General features: G+C 45.3%; 1 protein-coding gene across 2 annotated transcripts in view; it reads right to left on the bottom strand.

Moving 5' to 3' along the window:
- Positions 1-204: 204 nt before the first annotated feature.
- The window catches only part of triob (trio Rho guanine nucleotide exchange factor b), an 84,006-nt gene continuing 67,878 nt past the window's right edge, over positions 205-16,332 (bottom strand). Inside the window, exons 36-60 of one of the 2 annotated variants that reach the window (XM_071539863.1) lie at positions 15,702-15,988; positions 14,912-15,082; positions 13,515-13,610; positions 12,930-13,078; positions 12,759-12,825; positions 12,546-12,649; positions 12,297-12,366; positions 11,993-12,082; positions 11,724-11,816; positions 11,559-11,609; positions 11,202-11,279; positions 10,581-10,772; positions 10,116-10,293; positions 9,917-9,997; positions 9,072-9,829; positions 7,496-7,746; positions 7,253-7,391; positions 7,089-7,116; positions 6,649-6,811; positions 5,619-5,740; positions 5,283-5,361; positions 4,533-4,733; positions 4,206-4,344; positions 3,711-3,897; positions 205-3,502 (exon numbers count right to left, since the gene is read on the bottom strand). In XM_071539863.1, the coding sequence (XP_071395964.1) occupies positions 3,105-3,502; positions 3,711-3,897; positions 4,206-4,344; positions 4,533-4,733; positions 5,283-5,361; positions 5,619-5,740; positions 6,649-6,811; positions 7,089-7,116; positions 7,253-7,391; positions 7,496-7,746; positions 9,072-9,829; positions 9,917-9,997; positions 10,116-10,293; positions 10,581-10,772; positions 11,202-11,279; positions 11,559-11,609; positions 11,724-11,816; positions 11,993-12,082; positions 12,297-12,366; positions 12,546-12,649; positions 12,759-12,825; positions 12,930-13,078; positions 13,515-13,610; positions 14,912-15,082; positions 15,702-15,988 (4,172 nt within the window). In that variant the 3' untranslated portion in view covers positions 205-3,104. Of the gene's footprint in view, positions 3,503-3,710; positions 3,898-4,205; positions 4,345-4,532; positions 4,734-5,282; positions 5,362-5,618; positions 5,741-6,648; positions 6,812-7,088; positions 7,117-7,252; positions 7,392-7,495; positions 7,747-9,071; positions 9,998-10,115; positions 10,294-10,580; positions 10,773-11,201; positions 11,280-11,558; positions 11,610-11,723; positions 11,817-11,992; positions 12,083-12,296; positions 12,367-12,545; positions 12,650-12,758; positions 12,826-12,929; positions 13,079-13,514; positions 13,611-14,911; positions 15,083-15,701; positions 15,989-16,332 lie in introns of both variants that reach the window. The other variant, XM_071539862.1, reaches the window with a different exon arrangement.

Genomic DNA, 16,332 nt, shown 5'->3' with positions numbered 1-16,332 from the left:
GGCAGATACGTTCACTTGGTATTACTGTGCACACCTCCTCCTCCTCCTCCTCCTCCTCCTTTTTGTTTCATCTTTGGAAACCGTGGTTTTCCCCAAGACAGGCTAAATATGAGCTCATCGTGGCCACATTTACACAGGAAGGAAAAGAAAAAACGTTTTCTCACAGTTTTTTTTTATCTTGACATCAAAACATCAAACGGGAGTTAGGTCAGTCATATTCTCTGTGTAACTTCAGCCTATGTGTTTTTTGTATTATGGTTAATTGGTTTCAACTGTATTCAATAAGACAAGCTGGCAAACATTTCTGTATGAGTCAATGCATGTAAAAATGTGCATACAAAGTCATTGAGGGACCTGTTGTTCCTTGTACGTTTAATGGCAAAATAACTGAGGACAAAATAAAATATTTACAACACATAGTAACATGTAAACACAACTTTCTGTACAAAGAAATATACATGCAAAAGTAAAAACAAGTCATAATAAGACATTCAAAATGACATTGCTGCAGTCTTGTACTATGTGTATTATGTATAAAATATGACATAGTTATGAGGTTTACATCCTGGGCATGGGCACCTTGCCTGACCCTCTCTGTACAGCTTTACATAACGAATAGGTCGAGTTTCCCCAAAGGCATCTTAGTACTCAGATCATATTTTTCCGTGATTAAGCTCATGGAAATTTGATGCGCTGAATAATAGCGTGCTTTTGGGAAACCCAGATCCACACCAATAAATAAAGAGGACATGAAATGAGAGACCTGGACTATACAGACCAACAAGAGTCCTTGAACTCAACACATTATCGACTCCTTTAACAATAAAACAGGTTATTTGATAATAACTTTCTTCAAATAAAATGAAAAAAACAAAAAACAAAACAATGAACGCTGTTTTAGTTTCACCCACCTCTCTAGACTGACTCACCCAACTGGCACTTAACGAAAAAAAAAAAAACACAGACATCAGTTTTGAACAAGCTCTTCACTTTAACACATCAACTCATTCAAATGAAGTGGAAAATATCTCTTTTGTGGCGGATGCAGGATAGTGCTGATGGATCTTGATCGGAGGGTTATTGTGGAATATTTGACATGTTGGTGGTACAAGCTTTGAGTGTTCCGTTCCCCAAAAGTATAACAGCATTCTCCAATCATTCAAAGTCACTATGAGACTTTTTCCAGGCCTGTTGCTTGGTGAGAATGTCAACCAAGTCATCTTAAAAGTCAAACCGAGACGCTAAAAACAAGCAACATACACCAGGATCTATCTACAGAAGCCAAACAAACTCACACAGCAAACCACTTTGTGCACAGCTTGAAAAAAAGACAAGTGATTCTGAAATGTTACTTAGTTTTTTTTCAGCAATAAACCACCAAACAATTTATTACAATAAGAATAAATAAAGCCAAACTGAACCTATGTAAACACTCATACGTTTGGGTTCAGCGTGGTCGTTTATAACTTAACATGATAAATCATAAAAACACATTTTAGTGGGAGAACATAAAGCATAGTCAACTTTGGTATAGTTACAGAAAATAAAAACGCAACAATGACAAACTTGAAAGCATAAGTGCCTATATAATATAGATACACATTTTTTTTATACATTATTTCGGAAACCCCCTTCTTGTTTAGGGGAGGGTGGGGTGGGGGTGGGGGGGGGTTGAAGATATTAATACTGAACTTAATACATAAGAGTTAACACAATACAGACATCTATCGCAGTACCAGGTACGTACATGCCTTTTTAAGAATACGGCTACAACACAAGTCTTCATAAATAGTTGCATAAACGTTAAAGCTGCAACATTGCACATGGGAATTGATGCAAAATACGAGTGCATTTCTAGTAGCTGTTTTGTTTATAGTGAAAATCCAGCAGCAGAAAGGGCCCGCAGGGAGATCTCAGCTCCCCGACGCCCCTCCCCACCTGACCGGACTCACTCATACTCAGCAAATGAAAAAAGCATTTTGTTCTGTTGGAGACGAATTCTTCAAAATGAGAATGAAAGGCAGGAACACTTTATTTACAAAGTAAGGCGGATGCAGTTAGAAATCTGAGGAGCTTTTTCCCAATAGCTGTTATTTTTTTCTCTAGTTAATTTAGCCTGTGTCTCTAAGTGAAACGGTTTCACCTTTCAAACTGTAAGGGGGGGGGAGGGGGGCATAAAGATAAGCAAACTATTGCATTGAATGGAACTACAGTGTGTTTCTGGAAAAAACGTGGTTTTGGTCTTCGTCTTGTTCTAGAAGGAGTGGACCCTGCTGACGGGCGCCACTTTGTTCACGCGTCTCATTCATCTCGTTTTCGTTCTACTCGCTAGTTAACCTTCGCTTTCCAAAGGGTATACGAATAAAGACAATTCTCTGTTTCCTTACTGTACATGTTTTCTTTTACAAAAAGTAATCTCTCGTTACAAAAAAAACAAACATTTTCTCGCGTTCAACCGAAAGCAACCTGAATTTCTTTTTTTATAATACAGTATTGTTTTATGTTTTTTTTTTCTTTTTTCTGTTTAACACTGTCCAAAACACAAGACTTGCTCACGCTGGCTTGTTGAGAAAGCTTGGTTTTCTCCCTGCTAAGTCAGTGTTTGAAATCTCAAACAGATTCAAACAGTTCTTTTTGTTGTGCAGGCATAATGACATTATGCCAAGGAGGGGGGGAGGAGGAGGGAGGGAGGGACAGGAGGGGGGGGGGGGGGGGTTATAAGAGGACAAAAGTGTCTAAATCTCTTGGTTAAAACCAAGCAACATAGATCAGAGTCAAAGGGCATATCAGCAGAGGTCAGTCAGTCAGCAGCAGTAGGACTTTTGTGGTTTAGTGGAGGAGAAGGAGATCATTACAAATATGACTCGCTGGTGCTGGTGGTTCTCTCAGTAGGTTTCTTTTAACACCGCTCAACTGAACCAAACTGAGCTGAAGTCAAAGTTACACATCCACCAAGTTCCTTGGAGAGGGCAGCGCAGGCAGGAATTCATTCAATGCAGATACTGGTGGCTACAGGCTGGTGCTGTCACACAACCGGAATAGAGTAGAATGGGCGTTGCCATTCCAATCAGCATTCCAATTCTGCAATTCTGTTGGCTCTCCGGTCAGATGTGGTTGAGCAGGCGGCTGTGAAGGAAGGCCTTGATGGCGCCCACGGGCCGGACGTCGTTCTGGTGTTTCCGTCTCTCGATGAAGGAGATGAGCCTGGAGGTGTCCAGGTGCGCGGTGTGATGGTGGTTCTGGGGCGACGCGCGGTGTGAGCCGGCGTGTCCGGCGCCTCGAGGTTGGAGCCAGGGCTCCTGAAGGCAGGAGGCGGCGGAGGGCCGTCGCTCCGGCTCGCCCTGGAGCAGCAGGCACACGAAGTCCCGGGCGGCCGGGCTCACACCCTGGAAGTAGTCCTGGGGGAAGCTGAAGTCCAGACGGCAGATGTTCAGACACGTCTCCTCTGCACTCTCGTCCAGGAAGGGAGAGGCGCCGCTCAGAACGACGTAGGTCACCACCCCTGTCAATCATTCAGTCCGTCAATACACCAGTAAATGAATCAGTGAATGGCTGAATTGATCAGTTGGTCAGTCAGTCAATCAGGGACTAAAAATTGGGAGTACATTTCTTAACTGTAGCATGCTAGAATTTCTTCTGAAACATCTTAATACTACCTAACTTCATGCAAAATAAATTCCATATAATATTGCACATCCCTTGTTACAGACCTAAGCTCCAGAGGTCAGACGTCAGTGAGGCAGGCTGACCCAGGACCAGCTCAGGAGCGGAGAACTCTGGGCTCCCCAGGAGCGGGTGGATGTAGGAGGAGGGGGGGTTCAGCTGGACCGCGTCGCCAAAGTCTGTCAGCTTGATCACCGGCTGGGAAGATGCATGTTCCACCACGATGTTCTCAGGCTGGGGGAGGAGGGAAAGTGGCACACAGGAAAAATTATTTCGTAATGCCAGCATATTGTACTAGTACTGGGGCTTGCTGTTGAGAAAACAGCTGAAAACCACCATCTAATGCAATGAATGTGTGAAACAAGTTGAAAAACACATTCTGGTATTTGTAAAATTCCATGATATTCCCTGACTCCCAAAAATCAAATTTCCTGACTGTCCCTGTCTGGAATACACCTCTCTAAATTCCATGATATTCCAGAAATTCCATGACCTCTAGACCTGTGTAGAAGGTGCATTGAGGTATAAGGGTGTGTATTTACTTTGAGGTCGAGGTGTGCTATCCTCCAGCTGTGCAGGTAGTGGAGAGCTTCCAGAATATCTCTGAGGTACAGAGCCACCTTCTCCTCCGTCAGGTTGCCCCAGCTCACTACATAGTCCAGGAAACGCCCCTGGTCTGCCCTGAACACAACAGCAACACATCATACAGGCAGTCAGTATGTTGTACCGTAGCACACACACACACCAGATACAGTATGATAGAACACATGATGGACAAAGCTCATCCAAGTTTCATCTATTTACATTTTCCTAGCTGTGGGGGTCACCGCATCTAAATGAACGGAAAAGAAACATTATTCTTTACTTACATCTCTAGTACGAGCACGTAGCTGCTGGCCGTCTCATATGTGTCCAGCAGTCTGACCAGGTTGGGATGGTCCAGAGTCTGCAGGAGCCGGATCTCCTGCAGGACCTGTTCTCGACGCAGCAGCCTCTTGTTGACGTGTTTGGCCGCTACCGTCCGCTTGCTCCCTCTCTGGTCGCACCGCTTGGCCACCGAGAACCGGCCCCTGGGGACCAGAGATGGGAACGGTACACTGAGCGTATAAAGTATTATGATCACCTTCCCAATATTGAGTTGCACCCCGTTTTTGTACAATCCATGTTTGCACATCCTCTTCATCTATACAGTGGCTGTTTTTTAATCTGCTGCCATCCATTTATCTACAGTGCTTTTCTCCTCCTCATCACTGAACTTCAGTGATCCAGATGTATTTATTTATTTAGGTATTTATTACTTTGAGTTTGATGTTCAGTGATCCAGATGTATTTAATTATTTAGATATTTATTACTTTGAATTAGATGTTCAGTTCAACAGTTATCCAGTTTCTAATAAAGTCAAAGATTTGTTGATTCATTTCCGACATTACAATTCCTCTTGTTCTGACTAATTCTAGTTCTACTATTACCACTAACTACTGCTTCTAATAATAAGAGCAACCATACTGTATGTTTATTAGCTTTGATGAAGTCCTGGAGCAGTACATGACAGTCAAATTCTGACTCTCAGACTCAAAAATAAAAAAAAATAAAAAATAGTTTGGAATATGAACATTACCTTCCCAGTTCAGTGATCTCTGTGTAATAGGACTCAAAGCTGCTCTTCCAGAGGACTTCACTGCCATCATCGGGGGTTCCTGGGAACACATTGTAATCAGAATAGGTCAAGTATTTTAAACTGTACATCTAAATTATCCAAACAGATATACTGTACTTATCATATAGGAGTTTGCAATGTATTTCCAATAATAGGACTTTGCATTTTTAGCACAGGTGGAAATCAAACCCCTAACCCAAGGCAGTGTTAGTACCATACTCTACCCGTTAAGCTATACAAATCCAGTTAAATCACTGGCACATTCATCGTTCGGAGGTTTACACCATGGACTCTCACCTGAGACTCTGAGGCTGGCGGAGGAGGTGACAGAGCCTGTTACATTTGTGGCAACACAGGTGTACACACCACTGTCCTCTACAGACACTCCCAGGATACGCAGCGCTGCCTCTCCTGTCTCACTGTAGAAGGGGAGGAGGGCAGAGGGGACAGACCATCAGACAACAGCCATTGAGAAATTGCTGTGATGATTGCTGTGATTCTCTATTAACTGTACATGGTCGTTTCCCTTTTTAAAGGTGGGATGTGTAGCATGTGTTTCTCAAAATGCCAGAGCACATTTCCCATGAGCCCGCTGGTTCTGGCTGCAAAGAGGATGCTGCTACTTGTCCTCTCCCTACTGACCTTATTCACACGGCCTTATGAACACTCAGTGTGGGAAACTAGCTGGAAGATTGGTAAATATATAAAGCTACCCTGACTTCAACACATAAGTGAGGACGTCAGGTAGACCTAACAGTTATCAAATTACTAACAATCTCAGGAACAGCAGCCACAATTTAGCAGGGAAGCTAGTATCTAGGATAGACTCTGGTAGCTAGTGATAATATATTAAAATGTGAACCTATATCCATCTATCTGCATTCTTGAGATCCATTTGTTTCTAATGTTTTTCAGTGGGGAATTGATAAATGTTTGTATGATGCGTGGTTCACAAAAATAGGACAGGGCTGGACTTTCCACCCCAAGTATTCAAAATGGCCCCTGTGTGAGGGGCCATTTTTTTTGGTGTGGCTTTGCGTGTGTTTGTTTTGAAGAACAAGAAGGACAAGAGCCGATAACATCCTTTGATGACAGCCAATACGCATTCTGACCAGGTAAGCTAATATGAAGTTGGGACTATGCTGCTAGAATGAACTACAATAAAGTTGTGTATTACTTGAAAAGTAAACATTTCCCTGTTTTGTGCTGTCAACCAATCCATCAGATGTCCCACAAAATTCGACAACATAAAATGCAGTATAGAGGCCAGTAGAGGCAGAAAGAGGCAAAAGTTCAAGTGAAGTCAAAACATAGCCTAACCCATCACCTGTAAGTGATGCTGTAGTGTCCGTTGTTGCTCAGAGTGTTGTTGTCAGGTCCCCGCCAGGTGACGGTGGCCCGGGGGCGACCACACACTTTACACCTCAGAGTAACGCTGTCGCCACTCTCACATGCCATGTCGCTCACAGGGATGAGGAACTCTGGAGGAGCTGGAGAGAGAGGGTAATATCTTTAATCTTAAATCAGTCTGAAATCCAATTCCCTACAATGGGGTTTCAAAGACAGGAAGAGATGGACGATTAAAAAGAACCACCACAAATCATTTCAAAAGATAAAGGTATTTGAGGTTAATGGGTTGGGTAAGACAGCAAAATCAGTTGTGCATTTGCATTAGTGCTATGCAATGTGTTTCCTTTATGATACACACAGACACGCGCGCGTGCACCCATACACACTCCTTGGCCAAAAGCGACTGTGTGTACGTACCATCATAGATGTAGTTGGGATTCAGAAGCTGAAATAATGAAATGAAAAGACAAGATTGGGTTTCTTGAATTTACAGTTGTAAATTAAGACTTAAAGAGAGGACAAAGAGGCAACACATCGATTCATAATCAAACTCATAATCAAAGTTGTGTCTTCCACTCTACCTTGACAGAGACTTTGTTGGCCAGGCCGTCCTGAGACTTGCGGAAGCCGTTCTCCACCTTGCTCTCCTTCCTGCTCTCCTTGTCTCGCTTCTCAGACTTGCGGCGGATGCGGAGCGCCGTGTGCCATGATAATGATTTTCTACACCGTACGAAAAAAAGAAGAGAACATTCAATTCTTGCTGATTTTTCAATTCAAAAATCGGCGTAATCTAAGATATTCGAGATAACGTCACGCATCCTTACTTGATGGTTCCTTCAGGGAGTTCGGGGGTGATGGAGGCTGAGGTGTGTCCCAATACGTAGCCAGGGATCCAGCCCTCGGCGGCGGGGCAGTGCTCGTTTGACGCCCGGTACACCAGAAACATGTTCTGCTGGTTGCTGGCTAGCATCTGGACCACCTCGCCCTGCACCACGCTGATCTCATCCTCCTTCACGGCCACGTAGTCCTGAGTCACCAGCATGGTGGACACACTGCTGCTGCTACTGCTTTCACTCTGTTAGGGCAGAGGATTGAACAGCTTCAGCCTTTAAACCAGGCTGCACACCCAGAGACACACAACACTGTATCACACTGAACGCTGTGAGACTGCACACACATCCACATTTCCATCTGCACGCATACGTCCATATGTACATACTGTTAGCAGACACACCCAAACCAACACATACGCACACATGCACAAACATACACAAAGACACAAATAATAAACATAATAATAACTAGAAGTAATACATCACCTATGGGCATACATAGTGAGGATATACACATGCATGCAAATGTACACACATACTTTATTGGATGCCGAGGAGGGGAAATAGGTGTATTAATAGCTCCACACCAATCAAATGCTTCATTTGATTGACAGTAACACACAAAATGGCCCCGCTAACATCCCTGATCTCATGCGGCGAAGGAAGCATTACCAAACACTTTGTTATCACGCAGAGGTGTGGTTAGAGCAAAATTAGGGCAATCGCTTATGTCTACAGTGATGACCTACTGGTCTCTATCTAAAGCAGTGGTTATGTTCTCCAGAAGTTGTAAAACACAAGGTATGATCCCCAGGTCAGAGAGACGGATGGTTTGTGTTTCTCAAAGACAGAGAAAGAGAGACTGAAATAAAGTAGAGGATATTCCAAGCAAGAAGAAACACAGAAGGCAGTTTTATCAGCCTGAAGAAAGACAGAGTAGCTGGAATTGAAGCAAAGAGCAGCTGGTGTAGGCTTGAGGCTATTCATGGCAAAGTGGAGACTAAACCAGCTGGCAGGAAACGGAGAGAAAGGAACAATAAAAGAAACAATAGAAAGTGAAACAGCTCTTCATACATGATAAAGTTTTGACCGAATAGAAATCCGTGATTACTGCAGGATAATTGCTTGAGAAGATTTCCATGTAACAATGGACAAAGGTGAAAGAGAAGCAGACATTTTTTAACAACTGGTGACTGTTAGTGCCTATTAGCTGCAGTTGAGAAGCAAACATGTACTGTAGCTGACAGAGAATGCTTAAGATAGCAGATACTAGACAGCTGCTCTATCAGCCAGACCCACACTGTTAGTACAATCTGAAAGAGCCAGAAAACACTCTCTCTCTCTCACACACACACACGTTGTAGTGACCAAGTTAGCGCGCTTAGATAGCCATTAATCTCCAGTGCTTCAGCAGTAGTAGTAATAGTAGTAGATGTTGCATGTACAAGCCATTCTCAGAGCCAGCGGCAGGATGACTGACTGACCAGCCAGCCAGTGAGGAGGGGGTTAGTGACTAGTGAGTAGCACTCGGCCGCACAGAAGCCCGGGCCTTGATTTGGCGTCTTACCCCATTGCTCTGGGTGGAGTGTATGGACTGCTCGCTGGTGGAGGAGCAGGTGCTCATGCGGTCTATGTCCTTACTGTGGGTGGAGTGGCGATGATGAGAGGGCGTCCCGTGGCCTCCTCTGCCCACAGAGTCCCCACCACCGCCACTGTCACTGGGGTAGGAGAAAGAACCAGGCCGGCTGGCGGGGGAGGGAGGCATGGCCGGGACCATAGCCCAGAAAGAGTTGCCTTTGTGAGCCGGGCTGCTGGGGACAAAGGCCTCCTTCCCTTGACCTCCTCCTCCTCCTCCTCCTCCTCCTCCAGGGGACTGAGGAGAAGTCAGAGGCGAAACCGTCCCGACTCGAGGGTTTTTGAGAGACAGATTCAGAGGAGCCACGGCCATCTGTGGTATATTAGCCGTTTGGTGTCTCTGGGGTTCCTCGCAGCCTCGCAGGCCCTGCCTGGGGCTGCCCTCGGCGCTGCCTGACGGCTTGTTACTGTTATTACTGTTACTTCCGCGAGGGCCATCCAGCACCCTCATCTTAGGGACCTCTGAGGCTAACAGCTCCCCGTCCGCGGCGGTGTCTGGATAGGGGTTAGGGGGGAGGGACTGAGGGGTCTGGGGGTGGCAAGGCGACCACGTACCTGCTGATCGGTCGGGCCCCTCGGGGCCCGGGGGGTGGTGGTGGTGGACGGGCTGGGGGAGGCGCGAGGAGGGCTGGGGGATGCGGGAGGGTCGGGAGCGAGGGCCGCAGAGAGAGGAGGAGTTGCCCCCTGATCCTCCAGAGCCGCCGCCACCACCTCCTCCTCCTCCTCCCATGTTGGAGGTGCTATTGGAGCTGCTGCCTCCTGCCAGGCCTCCAGCACTGCTGCTGCTACTGCTGGGTGGACCGCCTGACCCGCCGCCACCCACATGGTTCCTCTGGTACTCTATGGGAGATGTCAGCGCTGTGGGAGCGCGGGAGGGATAAGACAGAAGAGGAATTATTTTCCATATCGACTGCAAGTCCATCATTTTGGTGTATGTGTACATTGCATAGTCAAAAAACATACACCCGTCTCTTACCGTTGAGGAAGTTGCGCTGGTTCTCCAGTATCTGGCTGACCTGGTGGATCCAGACCTGACTGACCCCAGGACCAGCCGAATGGAGGGTGTACCTCTCCTGGCTGCCACTAGACGACCTGGAGGTCAGCGTGAACTTGCAGGGGTCTTCTGGGTTTTCCTCTAGACCCAACCAGCTCACCTGAGGGGAGAGAGAGAGAGAGGATGGGAGGGAGGGAGGGAGGGAGATGAAAGGGGAACAGAATAGAGTGGAGAAAGGTAAGAACACAGGGAGAGAAAGGAGTTTGACATTCCATCTATGAATTTATGAATGATCCGCCTAAGTGAACATGTAATCCAAGGATGTCTATGGAGTTTCATCATTTATTTGTGTGAGGCTTACAACTTGTTCTGACAGTAGCTAATACTCTTCTTCACATATGAAAGAGTTTGACTTTTTTTTTTGCCATTTCAGTAAGTTGCACTCACCTTGATGCTGTTCTTGAAGAGGTAGCCAGGAGTGGAGTAGCCCTTCTTTTTGTCCAGGGGCTCGCTGAAGATGACGATCTGCTCGAAGAGGAAGACTCTCCTCTCCTTCATCCTGGACAGAAGTCCTCCGTCTTGGTCTGAGACCATGAAAGTATCCTGGAGGAGTAATCTGCCCTGGGCCACGATCTTACCCTGACGGGAGGAGGAGAGTAGAGGGAAAGGGAAGAGAGGAGGCAAGGGTACAGGATATCAGAGGAGAGACGAGTAGAGGAAAGAATACTGTTAGAAAGGCAGAGAGGCAGCAAAGAGACTTTTGTCTATTTTGTTGTGGAGAAACAACATGCCCATCTCCATCACTTGCTGAACATTGTGCATACACAAGGGAGTAAAAAAAAATCTATCTGTAACAGCAGAAAAAATAGTTATAGTAAAGCTGTGAAAAATGTGTAGACACTGACATCTAGTGACAGATGTCCTCAATTACAAATTGAGTGTAAACTATTAACCTTAAGACCAACCACTCACCCCCATTGTTGTATTTATCCAAACACACACACACACACACACACACACACACACACACACACACACTTCTGAGAGAGAATAAAAAATCAGTCTTACATCAAAGCCTTGAAGGCGCCCGACATTCATCATGTCATTGCAGCGCTTGGGGACCACACACATGACCTCTACAGCTTTCTAAGGTGGTACAGGAGAAGAAAACAAACTTTTAGAGACAAGCTGCTTCTATGTCAGTCAAGTAGAAAGACAGAAGAATTGCAAAGTGTTTTTCTGTGTTTTTAAACTTTTTCAGCCTGGGACCAAAATCAGCAATGCAGTCTCTTAGCCTTAGACACAGGATCATTAGAATATAACATGACCCTTGTTATGAGTGGACTATTCACACAGTAGATACAGCTATGACTCATTTGAGTAGCACCCAAAAGTTTAAGAAACCGAAATACAAGCACGTCTCACCTCCAGCTCTACTATGTCTGCTCCAGCCTTCTTGGAAACCTTGAGAAGATCCTGTAAAAAAATATAAACGCAAACAGTGATGTTCCTGTTCTGTGGATAGTACTTTTGAGTCTCTATGAATGATGATTGTAAAGTACAAAGCAGTGTTGTGTAGTGTGTATGTACCTTCAGTAGTAGCTGGTACTTCATTATGCGTTGGACAGGTTTGATCAGCAGGTCAGTGATCTGCAGTCTGTGGCCCAAACGCTGCTTAAGGTCCTGGTGAAAAACACATGACACTATCGTCTTTAGGAAATACTATTCATGTGGTTAATACTGCATGGTTAATGACCTAGAAGAGACAATGATACTAGCATATACTTGCTATATTTTACAGCATGAGTCAGTGCAGGGTTGGGTATAGGTGTAAAAAAAAAAAAGTTTGACATTCTCACTTCAAAGTAAGTGTCGATGTACTCCGACACAATGTGCTCAGACTTGGGCTTGTTCTGGCAGTACACGATGTACATGTGTAGCCTCCGCTCCTGCAATAGGAACAAAAGCAGAAAAACAAAGGCAGCGTTGAGAAGTAGAGAAATATTAGAGGTTAGAGACATCATTCCCTGACTCTCTTTCAATTCCATGACATGCACTTGATAATCTAAAAATGATTGACATTTGTTTTTTCTTTTTCTTTTCTTTGCTGTAAACTAAATCAATGCCACTTTTTTTTTCTTTTTCTTTTCTTTTCTTTCCCACCTGTTTGACAAACAGAGGAGCCAGCCTATCAGGATCCTCCAAGCACTTCTCAATCTCTGCCAGGAAGAAGCTGTGGACCAATCAAGAGAGAAACGTGTGTTTTAAGGAAAATGTGTCTCCTGTGCTGTATCGTAATTCCTAAAAACTCCATGCTAAGGGAGCTAATACAAGCTGACTTTTAAGTGAAAACCAAAGTATAATTTCAGTCAGTAGTGGAATTTGTCAAAGTGAAGAGGACAGTCGGCGTACTCTTTGTGCCAGTCATAGATCTGATGGATGTTTCCGAAGACGATCTTGTCTTTTCCTCTCATGTCATCCGGAACGCCTTCTTCCTTCATTCTGCTCATGTAGCCCTGGGGGGAGAGAGTCAGCTCATTTGTAAAAATACATAGCAAATACTGACCAAATAATAATCATTTTCAGGTACTTTTCCATTTTTCAAATTTTGATAACGTTGTTCACCTCCACCACTGATCCCAGGTCTCTGACGTAGTCTCTCTCCGTCTCCACCAGCTCCAGCATCACATAACTGAGGACAGACAACAGAAATTGTCATTACCCCATACAAATGTAATCCACACTAATGAAGAAAGATGAGAACAAACGAAGACACAGAGAGAGCTGTAAACTCACTGTCTTCTCTTGAGGAAGCCGGACTTGCGCTCTTCCACCTCGTCGATGGGCGAGGAGGAGGAGAGGAGGGAGTTGTCGGAGGGGTTGAAGGAAGGGGAGCTGCTGTCGCCCTGCTCCACCGACAGAGAACTGGGACGATCCTCCAGGGACTGGCGGAGAGGGACAGAGGCAGGGAGGGTAGAGAGGGAAGAGAGAGAGAAGGAGGACAGAGGGGAAAAAACAGGAATGAAGATCAACAATGCATTTCTCCGACAAGGATCGAAACCAGTACCGCTGTGTGACTCTAAAGCAAACCGTAATGCCTTGATTTTGATATGTGTCTACATGTAGGCCAATGGGCATGTGTGCTGGGTTTATGTGCCAGGTTGCTGGAACAGGGGACAGCTGGCATAGTGAGTCACAGTCACTGACAGATGACTGGTGCGCCATGATGCCATCCTCGCCGTCAACAACACCAGAAAAAAAAAAGAAAAAAAAAAAGAAAACACCCTCTCAGACCAGAGATACACAGCTGCGAATGTGTGTGTGTGTGTGTGTGTGTGTACGTGTGTGAATGTGTCATTCTGTTTATCATGTCCACCTTACCATCTTGCTCTTCACCAACTCCTCGATGGCGCTGACCAGTTCTGCAGCGCTGGGAGTCTCTGAACTACTGGGCCGGCCGGACAGACGAGATGCAGACTGAAAGTGAAAGGGATAGAGAGAGAGAGAGAGAGAGAGAGAGAGAGAGAGAGAGAGAGAGAGAGAGAGGGAGAAATAATTTATTTCCAATTCCTATCTCTATTAGACAATGCATTTCCTGCTTCCACAATGGACTGATGTCTTTTATGAAATGGGAATATTTACAGTCCTGAATCTTAGGGAGTTCTGTCTTCTAAGATTAAAGCTAAAGTAACAGTTCAGGTCAGTCAGTGTTCAAATAAAACTTGGTAATACTGTGTATATAATCAGGCTCACCATCGATGAGTTTGGACCCCCCGATAGTCCACATGTCCAAATAAGGACTGGGTGGGTGTGATCTCCCTAATAGAAGGGCGAATTGGGGGCCTTGTTGGAGCCAATCACAGGCTAGTGTTGGGGACACAGGGGTTATGAGGTGGGTTTAGGTCAAGGGCAAGCTCTGGGATTGGACAGTTCCGTGAGCATGAGCACCATGATTGGTCAAACAAGTTAAGATACAGAAAGTGTTGCTAAATACTCCATTGGAGAAAAGGGTTGCCTCCGCAACCGACCCAAGCCTGAGACAAAGTACCAGACCAGACTTAAACCTCACTCACTACGGCAAAATGGAGTATTCACTTCAGCAACAGCGGAATAAGTAAACTCCAAGGGAATCCAAGTGTCAGTCAATGACTTGGCAAAAGAAGGAACAGGTAAATGGCAAGAGGAGAGTCAAAGAGGGATTGAAAACGGAGAGGGGAAGGCGGTTTTACATGGAGAGGTAGGGGAACTGGGAAAGAAGAGAAGCAGAACAGAAATCAACGTAATGCTGAAGGTAGGAACATGCGACCGTCAAGAAAAAAGAGAACAAAAGAAAACGGATTAGTGCCAAAGCAGAAGTTCGGCAGCGTTATTCAGTGTTAGCTCTGTGGGGCTAAAAAAGTAACTTTTGAGATATTTAGACAAAGAACCAAAAGGTATTGGTGCCAAATTAAACATCTGGCTGCTCAAATTAATATGAATTTATGTGGATAAAATATGTAAGTGATTAGCAAATAAACCAAAACTATAAGTCTTGAAATGTTGTGGCATTGTCACAAAAAAATTACATTTTCCTATTTGATACAAAACAGACCGATCAAATAAACAAAATGTACTACTTTGGTTTGGTTAAGCTTAACTGGAAAATAGAAGCCACATTTGCACCACTCTGTCTTGGGTGGTACATGTGTGTTGTGCTGTGTGTGTACCGCTGTCTGTGCCTGTGTGTGTGTGTGTGCGTATGAACGTGTATTGCTCGTCCACTGCCCTGTGCGTCCCACCTTGTCGTCCTGGGAGTCGGGCTGCAGCAGGCTGTGCTGCTGGATGGCCATGGGGGGCGGCAGAGGGACGGCGTCGGCCCCCTCCTCTCCCTCCTCCTCCCCGCAGCTCTGCATGCCCGACGAGGAAGACTTGGACAGGGTGCCGCTGCTCAGCCCCTCATTACGCATACGCTGGAGAGAGGGAGAGAGGGAGAGAGAGAGAGAGAGAGAGAGAGAGTTAATGTTATGCATATCATACTACAGAGCAATGTTGGGTCTTAAAATGTTCCGACATGGTCGAAGAGAAAACAGTGAGAGACATGGGCAGGATGAATAGAGTTGGAAGGGGGTTTAACAAAGGTACATAAAGGAAGAGAGATGAAATTATCATAAAGCGAGGGAGAAAGGATTGTGATTTGATGCACTGTAGCGGCACATAATATTGCATCCTTCTCCTGTCCTTTCAGTGAAGAATACTGAACAGAGAAAAGGAAAAATGCCCCACAAAAAGCTGTTTTCCAAGCATTGGGGTGCGCCTGATAGGGGAAAAATCAAGTGGAACCAATTTTATGAAGAAATGAAAAACTGTTGTATTTAGCTGCAGCCAGACAAACACCACTGGCTATTGAGTGTCAATGTAAACACAAAAAACAGCAGAAACATGGACAAATTGAAATAAATGGCTCAGCTGCACCTTAAGCTTCTTATGTTTTTCCTCTTATGTGTTACCTAGGAAACACATTTATTGCAACTACAATATGAAAGCTTGTTATTACAATGAGGGGGGGGGTGTCACGTGAAATCCTCTCACCTCCTCCAGGGTCTCGTCCTGCGGCGTGGCGGCGCTGTCGTCGGAGTCCTTCTGCGAGCCGGGCGCCGCGTCGGCGTTCTTGCGGGCGCCGTCGCGGTTCTTCTTGTGCTTGTGGGCCAGCTTCTTCACGTGGCCGTCGGCCTTGCCCGAGCTGAGCCGCCGCACGGGGCTGGTCAGCCACTTCCTCAGGGTGTTCCCCGGACGCTTGGGCCCCGGGGAGCTGTGGGGGCCCAGGGTGTGGCTGGAGCCCGGCTGCAGGGCGTCGTTACTGGACACGGACAGGGTGTCTAAAGGGCGGGAGAGGAAAGAGGTGCGTTACATTACATATTGACATGAAGATTGATTTTTTTTTTCTTTTTCCCTTTATTCTTCGCAAAACCAGAATGTCAGCACATTTTTAATTATGCATAAGGACTCAAAACGGATCACCAGCCTGTGGTCCCAACGTGACAAGAGTATATTTTCTTATACAAATCATTAGATTGAAATCAACAAAGGTATTCCATTCTCTGAGTGTATGCATATATGTTTGTTTCCACTCCATATGCCTTCCCTCTGCATTGGAATTAGATCTTTATATATATTCAACCAGATTCAACTTATTTAAAAAAGCATGGCAAACAGTACACAG

Source organism: Centroberyx affinis, unplaced genomic scaffold (assembly GCF_046629955.1).
Source record: "Centroberyx affinis isolate AG114_WGS23_722 - 3 ecotype Tasmania unplaced genomic scaffold, CSIRO-AGI_Caff_v1 ptg003528l_1, whole genome shotgun sequence".
NCBI lineage: Eukaryota > Metazoa > Chordata > Actinopteri > Beryciformes > Berycidae > Centroberyx > Centroberyx affinis.
Note: the sequence above shows the minus strand (reverse complement) of the source record. Positions and strands in the feature narration are given on the sequence as shown.